We start from the raw sequence: 10,538 nt of genomic DNA on the forward strand, positions 1-10,538 counted from the left end.
AATAACCTGTTGGGGATGAGGGCGCTGTTGTGGCTATTTATGCTAATCGTGTAATTTTTTGAAACGGCTTCCCACAAAGTTCTTGATCGTACAATATGCATATTATTATTATTATTGGATAGAAAACAGTCTATAGTTTCTATAGGAGTTGAAATTTTGTCTCTAAGTGGAACAGAGCCCATTCTACAGCAATTTCCCTGACATGGAGTCAGATTCCAGAAATTTTGGCCACTGTTCTGGAGTCAGTTAAAAGGGCACTGTTATTGATATGACTATACGGACACTGCTTACGTCTTCCCCTGGATGTCTTTACGTGATGACGATTTGAATCGGGTCGATTGCGCGTTCACAGGCACTATAAATTAAAAAACCCTGAGGCTAGTCACTCTTTTGGAGCTGCGTCATGCGCATAGAGGGCACCGACCCGCACCTGTTCCAAGCATTAGTGGAGGGAGTAATATTACTCGGGTCATGTTTCTACTCGTTATGGGAGTTAAAAACACCATAAGGTAGTTAATTTAAAGCGTTTTATAGCAATTTATATCCGTTTAGTGCGATTTTGGGACATTTATTTCTGAAACGCTGTGAATTGCTGGGCACGCTTCCAGTTCATCCCGAACGCAGTTGGCATTTCCACATGGCAAGAGGACAGCTTTCCACCAAAAGACGATTGGACCCAAGAAAGGATCCTTTGCCCAAGATACCGATGGAAGAACAGCTCAAAGTAGGACATTTTTATTATGATAAATCGTGTTTCTGTCGAAAAGTGTTAGTGGCTTCGGACGCCATGTTTTTTGACGTAGCTTCGCTTGGCGCAAGCTGTATTGAAAAGTAAGGATAATTTAAAAAATGTAATTCCGCGATTGTATTAAGAATTAAATTGTCTATCAATCCCTGTCCACCCTATATTTTTTAGTCACGTTTATGAGTATTTATGTATAAGAGTAGATCACTGTCTAAGTGGCGCACAGACTTTTTCTGACCAGCTGAGCTACATTTCACATTGTCTAACCATGATTTTGGTGGCTAAATATAAACATTTTCGATCAAACTCTATATGGATTGTGTAATATGATGTTACAGGAGTGTCATCTGAAGAATTCTGAGAAGGTTAGTGAAAAAATTAATATATTTTGGCGATGTTTACTTTTATCGCTCACTTTGGCTAGAATCAATGCTGGGCTGCTATGTGCTATGTGCTATGCTAATATAACGATTTATTGTGTTTTCGCTGTAAGACACTTAGAAAATCTGAAATATTGTCTGTATTCACAGGATCTGTGTCTTTCGATTCGTGTATGCTGTGTATTTTTACGAAATGTTTGATGATTAGTAAGTAGGTAAACACGTTGCTCTAAGTAGTTTTTCTATTCCATTTGTGACGGTGGGTGCAATTGTAACCTATGCCATCTACCTGAAATATGCACTTTTTTCTAACAAAACCTATCCCATACCATAAATATGTTATCAGACTGTCATCTGATGAGTTTTTTTATTGGTTAGGGGCTATAAATATCTTAGTTTAGCCGAATTGGTGATAGCTACTGGTGTTGGTGGACAAATAAAAGATGGTGGATTATGCTAATGTGTTTTTAGGTAATAGATGTACATCTTTACATATTGTGTCTTCCCTGTAAAACATTTTAAAAATCGGACATGTTGACTGGATTCACAAGATCTGTGTCTTTCATTAGCTGTATTGGACTTTAATGTGTGAAAGTTAAATATTTAAAAAAAATATTTTTTTTGAATTTCGCGGCACTGGTTTTTCAGTGGGGGTGGGGGGGGAGTGCCGCTAGCGCCACTCTCATCCTAGAGAGGTTAAGGTATATTATGTCAGTTCGGTTGCCCTCTGACACATTCTCATCAATGATAGAATGACATAAACGCTACTGTGAAAAGTCTAAACGTCAGAGGTATCGGATTCACATGGAATTGTTGTTTAATTCAAATGTTTGAATATGACATTGTTTGTGAAGAGGTGAAATGTAATTTTACCTTCCAAATGAGAGATCTGTGTTTTCATAAATTTGGCTTCTGCTCAACCAGGGGCCCGCCCCTGTGAAGAGACCTGGGTAATAGACTTTTCAGACACACCCCTCTACCTCCACTATATAAAGCCAGTGACAAAAATGTAACTTCCTCTCCGGGTACATTTTGGATGACGATCCGATGTCAAGATGGTTCAGACAATAACTACAGAACTAGGCCAACATCAGCATGGACTTTGATTGTGAATGGTATGAACTTTGAACTCGTGTTCACTACAGAAGTGATATCTCCTAGCCGTTGAGTTGGCAACAGCTGCTACAAACGCAGGTTAGGAAGGACAGTCCGAGTATCCCGTCTACTACCCACAACGTTACTACAACGTCTCCCGTGACTACCAGAGACGTTCTCCAAAGGACAGAGGACTCGGGTTGTCGATACGGCCTTCAATCTACCACCAACCTACTGAAGCGCAGCTCAGAGTAAATATGTATTGCATTTTCCTTGTCAAATGGGCGGTAATTTAGAATGCATAAGATACTATATTTACGAGAGCACAGCTTTTGCCCTGTTCCGAATCTCCCGCTCTTTCACTAAGACTCAGCCCATTCCCTTTGTGTAACAAGCTGTCATATCTATTCCGCCCGCTAGGGACGTTTTCTGTATGACGTAATTTGTGATCAAGTTATGATTTAATTGTATATGTGTGATTCTGTGTGATTAGTTAGGTATTTAGTAAATAAATAATTAAACCCAATTTTGTATTGCTGATTCAACTTGTTAGCCAGGATTCTTGCAGACAATCAAGGACTTACAACTTTCAGATGAGACTGAATATAATGACGATTAATGTGACGGCTATTTAGTAAAATATTACAAAATCTTTAAGAGTTTATTCGAAAGATAACAGCTCTATAAATATTCTTTCGTGGTGTCCCTCTCTAGTTAATTAATATTTACATGATTAGTTCAATCAGGTAATATTAATTACGGAGAAATAATTTTATAGAATAGCATGTCATAGCAATCAATCTGGCATAGTCAAAGACACGACATTACCTATTGCAGATTCAGTCTTCCCAGCCTGGTGCAGGTCTACAATTTTGTTTCTGGTGTCCTTTGACAGCTCTTTGGTCTTGGCCATAGTGGAGTTTGGATTGTGACTGTTTGAGGTTGTGGACAGGTGTCTTTTATACTGATAACAAGTTCAAACAGGTGCCATTAATACAGGTAACGAGTGGAGGACAGAGGAGCCTCTTAAAGAAGGGGTTACAGATCTGTGAGAGCCAGAAATCTTGCTTGTTTGTAGGTGACCAAATACTTATTTTCCACCATAATTTGCAAATAAATTCATTAAAAATCCTACAATGTGATTTTCTGGATTTTTTTCCCTCATTTTGTCTGTCATAGTTGAAGTGTACCAATGATGAAAATTACAGGCCTCTCTCATCTTTTTAAGTGGGAGAACTTGCACGATTGGTGGCTGACTAAATACTTTTTTGCCCCACTGTATATATTACATGGCCAAGAGTATGTGGACACCTGCTCGTCAAACATTGTTTCAAAATCATGGGCATTAATATGGAGTTGGTCCCCCCTTTGCTGCTATAACAGCCTCCACTCTTCTGGGAAGGCTTTCCACTAGATCTTGGAACATTGCTGCAGGGACTTGCTTCCATTCAGCCACAAGAGCATTAGTGAGGTTGGGCACTGATGTTGGGCGATTAGGCCTGGCTCACAGTCGGCGTTCCAATTCATCCCAAAGATGTTCAATGAGGTTGAGTTCAGGGCTCTGTGCAGGCCAGTCAAGTTCTTACGCACCGATCTCGACTAACCATTTATGTATGGACCTCGCTTCTGCATGGGGGCATTATCATGCTGAAACAGTCCAATGTTGGCAAGCTTTATACCACTCCAGCCAACGCTTGTCATTGTGCATGACAATCTTAGGCTTGTGTGCGGCTGCTTGGCCATGGAAACCCATGTCATGAAGCTCCTGACGAACAGGTATTGTGCTGACATGGTTTCCAAAGAGTGTTGCAATCGAGGACAGATGATTCTTACACCCTACGCGCTTCAGCACTAGTCAGTCCCGTTCTGTGAGCTTGTGTGGCCTACTACTTCGCGGTTGAGCCATTGTTGCTCCTAGACATTTCCACTTCACAATAACAGCCCTTACAGTTGACCGGGGCAGCTCTAGCAGGTCAGAAATTTGACGAACTGACTTGTTGGAAAGGTGGCATCCTATCACGGTGCCACGTTGAAAGTCACTGAGCTCTTCAGTACGGGCCATTCTACTGCCAATGTTTGTCTATGGAGATTGCATGGCTGTGTGCTCGATTTTATACAAGGTGTGGCTGAAATAGCAGAATCCACTCATTTGAAGGTGTGTCCACATGCTTTTGGCCATCTAGTGTATCTTTCCAGAGACTTGAATCTCCCCACTCCCTCCTCTCTGTAGTGTACTGTAATGTAAACAACCCCAGCAGCTACCTACATGTAGAGGTCGTGAACCAGCCCTTCATCATAACGGGAACACAGGCGGTTGAGCAGCAGCTCATGTTTCCCATAGAGACACAGGTAGTTGGAGACTGGGAAGGGCTTCAGTGACAGACAGGTGATTGTCTCCACCATGTCGTACTGGTTCAGGTGCAGGTGGAAGTAGTTGCCAGTCTCAATGCGGCCAGTCAGGATCTCTCTTCCCTGGGGAGAATAGGACAAATCAGACAGAGATTTCAGTATTGTTGTTAACATTACAACTTGTATGAGAACTTGGAAAAATAATCTCGATCTTTTGCAGAACTTGCTTTTCAAAATGAGCAGTCACAAAGAGAAATGCATACTTATGTGACAAAATAATCAAGCCATGCACTTTCTAGTGAGGATTTAAAATGGTACCTACCTCTACAGGGTGAACTGCAGATGGCCTTTGCTCTGGTTTGGTAGCATGGAGATAACTGTATCCTCCTGGCAGTCTACCACCTTGGTAAAAACAGTGTGTACAGATGTTACAAGCAGATAGAACAGCTGAACAGGGTTTTATGGGTCTATGATGCCAATAAACAATGAAAACCCAGGCATGACTCCAAGTCACAGACATGTCTTGCTTACAGTGTCTGAAAATAATGTTTCCAACTGTGGGATGCTTTGAAATACCTAATTAGTGTAATATTTATAAAAACACATGGTAACTTGATGAGCAATAAATAGTTACAGTACTATATTTATTTTCAAATGAACAGAATTGTATATGTGTGGATAACTACCACAGTAGTTACTACAGACAATGCTGTAGAATAATGCAGTGTGATAAGGTATTTCTACCACTAGGAAAAACGTTCAAGGCTTTTCAATTTGTTTGAAACGGACAAAAATAAGTGGTTGTATTGTGAGCACAGCTCTTCACCTGACCTTGTTTACCCTGTGACTAAACAAATACAGATTCGGCCATTGTTATGGTTCATTGTTGTTTGATGATCAAACAGTAAAATGAGAAAGAAGCGAGTAGCTCAGAGATTCCATTACCAGGGTACAATTTAGCATTACATAAAAATGTGAGATGGAGTACATTGTCCTGAACAGACAAGATAACAGGACATACAATGTGCGAACCTTTGGGTTTTGAATAAATCAACAATAAATCAATAATGAATAAATCAACAATGAATTAGTTATAATTAGAATTATGACTCAATCAGTATTATAAACTGGGTGATTAGTGCCCTGAATGCCAAGGCTAAAGGCTGTATCCATGCACTCTGCGCTGCGTCGTCATTAAGAACAGCCCTTAGCCGTGGTATACTGGCCATATTCCACATCCCCTCAGGCCTTATTGCTTAACTATAACACATGGATGAAGATCATTTCTCTGGCTATGTCTGTGTTGGACGGCAGCAGACCTTGGATCTTGGCTTGTGTGTAGATGGGGATGAGGCGGTCCAGGTCGGCTGGAGAGTTGACGGCCGGCTCCAGCGTGGGGTCGAAGAAGGGCAGCAGAGCAGCAGCCAGCTCCTGGCCCACCTCCCTAGAGTTGAAGCTGGAGTGGGACCACTGGTCTGCGTGATAGCGCCGGGCAAACTTGGTGAGGGGCCCGGCTGCGCGGATGGTGGAGTCGTTCGTATGGAATGTGGTGTCTATGACCAGTCGGCCGTCGTACACCAGACAGGCGTCGTTGATGGTCTTAAAGGCATCGTAGTCCACACCTTTGGAGGAGAGGTTCATAAACACCTACAGAGAGAAATCGAGGATGGTTAGGCAGTTTTACTACATTAAATGATCCTGCTACCAATTATTTTACTCTGCTCATAAGATTATGAAATCCACAATTAAAATGGACAATAAGAGACCAAAAATGATTGAAGCCCACAACACCTCTGATATACATTCCATTTTAGAGACCTGTTACAAATTCACTGAATCAAGTATGAGGCTACTGCACCCTAGTAAGAGCGCCTCTTTTCTCTCAGAGATGGTGATTTGGACTTACAGAGCACTCCAGCCGGAGAGGCTGACTGTCACTGGTGAAGGACAAGGAGGTGATTGGCTCAGGGTTCTGTCCGTCATTCATCTGGGCCAGCAAGCAGTTGTGGTGAACATGGACCCCACTCTTCTCCAAGGCCTTCTTCATGGCCTTCTCCACTGTGGGGTTGCTGAAGCACGAGCTGGGGCTGCAGCTGGAGCCCTCCGTGGTGGGCAGATGGACCAGGTGGATGCGATAGCCTTGGACATCCAGGCATAACAGAGTCTCCACACAGGTGTACACGTCAATGGTGTTACCGTACACTATTACATTACCTGTAGTGCCACAAAAAAAAGACATTCCAACAAAGAACAGATTGAATGAATAGCGAGCTTGATGCAATTTACAATCACAAGAGGATTGGTTGAAATGTATTACAGCCAGCCTTCTCAAATTACTCAGATGCTATGTGGATGGAGAAGGTCGGGTCACTTGGCAACAAGGGGGCACGGCAACCACACAAAGACTGCCTAATCTTCTCTTTGTCAGTGAAGAGCTGTGGAGGAGGGATGAGATGAGAGCAGCTATTTGAGTGACCTCTGAATTCTTACAGCTCAGCCTCTCCTGATGATGAAAACTCACTGATGTTAATAATGACGGTAATAGGAGGATCTAAATTAGTTTAGCCTCAGTGAATGTGTCCTTTGATGCACAGGTTTCAGAAGTGGCCCTTTTCTCCTCGATCTAGCCATCCCTAGCCTTGGGCTTATTATCCTAAATGGGAAGAACAACCATGGCTGCCGCATTCCAGTTGATTTGGGAGACAGTAATGTAGATATTGTCCCTGAATAAAATAATTTCTAAGGCCTGTATAAAAAAAGTATTTTAATCTTTTTTGGGGTATAAAAGGAGAAGAATTGTATAGTAGTATGCATTCAAGTAAGCATCATTCTTGTCGAAAAACTAGAGATCATCCCAAATTTTGTAATCATCATTTATAAGGACTGCAAGCATGAAGTTGATGCATTTATGTAGAAGGAAAGCTGTTCAATGAAGCACCCCACTGTTAGTCAGGGCTTTGCTTTTCTGTCTCTGTCCATGGTGCTGAAGTGAACAGCTACAGCAGTGCCACTACAGAGGACAATGCTGCCAGTACACTTTAAACGCTTTTTATATTTCTATGAAGTATATCATTATTATTCCTCTTTTCTATAATTATTTTTGCTGAAATTAAAAGGAATAAGGAACAAGATGGCGCCAGTGTAACGGCTGTCTCCCTCCTCATCCTCGGACGAGGTGAGGAGAGAAGGATCTTCTGACCAAAATGCGGGTTCAGGGAAATATGCCATCTTTATTTATAAAACGAAAACTGATGACACGAAAACAAACACTTTCAAAGCTTACAAAATAACAAAACGACGTAGAACGCAACCTGAACATAAACTCACATCACAAACGTAAACTCACGGACAGGAACGTTACATCGAAACACACGAACAGCCAAACAGTCCCGTAAGTCAAAACACATCGACAACGACGAAAGACATCACAGGAGACAATCACCCACAAACAAACAGTGAGAATGCCCTACCTAAATATGACTCTTGATTAGAGGAAAACGCAAACCACCTGCCTCTAATCAAGAGCCATACCAGGCAAACCAAAACCAACATAGAAACGAATAACATAGACTGCCCACCCAAAACACATGCCCTGACCAAAAACACATAAAAACAACATAAAACAGGTCAGGACTGTTACAGTACCCCCCCCTCAAGATGCGCACGCCGGGCGCACAAGCACAAAGTCCAGGGGAGGGTCCGGGTGGGCAGTTGACCACGGTGGTGGTTCCGGCTCAGGACGCTGTCCCCATACCACCATAGTCACTCCCCTCTTCTGTCTACCCCTTCTAATGACCACCCTAACACTACCTTCCCCTAAATAAACAGCTAGCACCGGGACAAGGGGCAGCACCGGGACAAGGGGTAGCACCGGGACAAGGGGCAGCACTAGAACAAGGGGCAGCACCTGGATAAGGACCATCACCGGAATAAGGGGCAGCACCGGGACAAGGGGCAGCACCGGGACAAGGGGCAGCACCGGGACAAGGGGCAGCACCGGGACAAGGGGCAGCACCGGGACAAGGGGCAGCACCGGGACAAGGGGCAGCACCGGGACAAGGGGCAGCACCGGGACAAGGGGCAGCACCGGGACAAGGGGCAGCACCGGGACAAGGGGCAGCACCGGGACAAGGGGCAGCACCGGGACAAGGGGCAGATCCCGGCTGAAGGACTCTGGCAGGTCCTGTTTGGACGGCTCTGGCAGGTCCATGCAGGCTGACGGCTCTCGACGCTCATGGCAGACTGACGGCTCTCTACGCTCATGGCAGGCTGACGGCTCTCGACGCTCATGGCAGGCTGACGGCTCTCGACGCTCATGGCAGGCTGACGGCTCTCGACGCTCATGGCAGGCTGACGGCTCTCGACGCTCATGGCAGGCTGACGGCTCTCGACGCTCATGGCAGGCTGACGGCTCTCGACGCTCATGGCGCTCTGACGGCTCTGGCTGCTCATGGCTCACTGACGGCTCTGGCTGCTCATGGCTCACTGACGGCTCTGGCTGCTCATGGCTCACTGACGGCTCTGGCTGCTCATGGCTCACTGACGGCTCTGGCTGCTCATGGCTCACTGACGGCTCTGGCTGCTCATGGCTCTCTGACGGCTCTGGCTGCTCATGGCTCGCTGGCGGCTCTGGCAGATCCTGTCTGATTGGCGGCTCTGGCAGATCCTGTCTGGTTGGCGGCTCTGGCAGATCCTGTCTGGTTGGCGGCTCTGGCAGATCCTGTCTGGTTGGCGGCTCTGGCAGATCCTGTCTGGCGGGCGGCTCTAGCGGCTCCTGTCTGGCTGACGGCTCTAGCGGCTCCTGTCTGGCGGATGGCTCTGTAGGCTCATGGCAGACGGGCGGCTTTGCAGGCTCATGGCAGACGGGCGGCTTTGCAGGCTCCTGGCAGACGGATGGCTCAGATGGCGCTGGGGAGACGGATGGCTCAGATGGCGCTGGGGAGACGGATGGCTCAGATGGCGCTGGGGAGACGGATGGCTCAGATGGCGCTGGGGAGACGGATGGCTCTGGCCGGATACGGCGCACTGTAGACCTGGTGCGTGGTGCCGGAACTGGAGGCACCGGGCTAATGATAAGCACCTTCCTACTAGTGCGTGGAGCAGGGACAGGGCACACTGAACTCTCAAAGCCCACTCTATACCTGGTGCGAGGTACCGGCACTGGTGACACCGGGCTGAGGGCAAGCACATCAGGATTAGTAGGGGGAGAAGAAACAGTGTGTACAGGGCTCTGGAGACGCACTGGTAGCTTAGTGCGTGGGGCCGGAACTGGAGGCACCGGGCTAGATACACGCACTACAGGGAGAGTGCGTGGAGGAGGAACAGGGCTCAGGATACGCACTGGTAGCCTAGTGCGTAGTGTAGACACTGTAGGTACTAGGCTGGGGCGGGGAGGTGGTGCCGGAAATACCGGACCGTGGAGGCGTACTGGCACTCTTTGGCTGTTTGTGTGTTGGTGGGTGATTCTGTAACGGCTGTCTCCCTCCTCATCCTCGGACGAGGTGAGGAGAGAAGGATCTTCTGACCAAAATGCGGGTTCAGGGAAATATGCCATCTTTATTTATAAAACGAAAACTGATGACACGAAAACAAACACTTTCAAAGCTTACAAAATAACAAAACGACGTAGAACGCAACCTGAACATAAACTCACATCACAAACGTAAACTCACGGACAGGAACGTTACATCGAAACACACGAACAGCCAAACAGTCCCGTAAGTCAAAACACATCGACAACGACGAAAGACATCACAGGAGACAATCACCCACAAACAAACAGTGAGAATGCCCTACCTAAATATGACTCTTGATTAGAGGAAAACGCAAACCACCTGCCTCTAATCAAGAGCCATACCAGGCAAACCAAAACCAACATAGAAACGAATAACATAGACTGCCCACCCAAAACACATGCCCTGACCAAAAACACATAAAAACAACATAAAACAGGTCAGGACTGTTACAGC

At 45.6% G+C, this 10,538-nt stretch overlaps 1 protein-coding gene across 1 annotated transcript in view; it reads right to left on the reverse strand.

The window, feature by feature from the left end:
• The window catches only part of cfap61 (cilia and flagella associated protein 61), a 51,817-nt gene that overhangs the window by 14,096 nt on the left and 27,183 nt on the right, over nt 1-10,538 (reverse strand). The window contains exons 21-24 of the mRNA XM_071369723.1: nt 6,476-6,783; nt 5,889-6,216; nt 4,892-4,971; nt 4,487-4,692 (exon numbers count right to left, since the gene is read on the reverse strand). Coding sequence (XP_071225824.1) covers nt 4,487-4,692; nt 4,892-4,971; nt 5,889-6,216; nt 6,476-6,783 — 922 coding nt within the window. The remainder of the gene's footprint in view (nt 1-4,486; nt 4,693-4,891; nt 4,972-5,888; nt 6,217-6,475; nt 6,784-10,538) is intronic.

The sequence above is a fragment of the Salvelinus alpinus genome, chromosome 27 (genome assembly GCF_045679555.1).
Source record: "Salvelinus alpinus chromosome 27, SLU_Salpinus.1, whole genome shotgun sequence".
Lineage (NCBI taxonomy): Eukaryota > Metazoa > Chordata > Actinopteri > Salmoniformes > Salmonidae > Salvelinus > Salvelinus alpinus.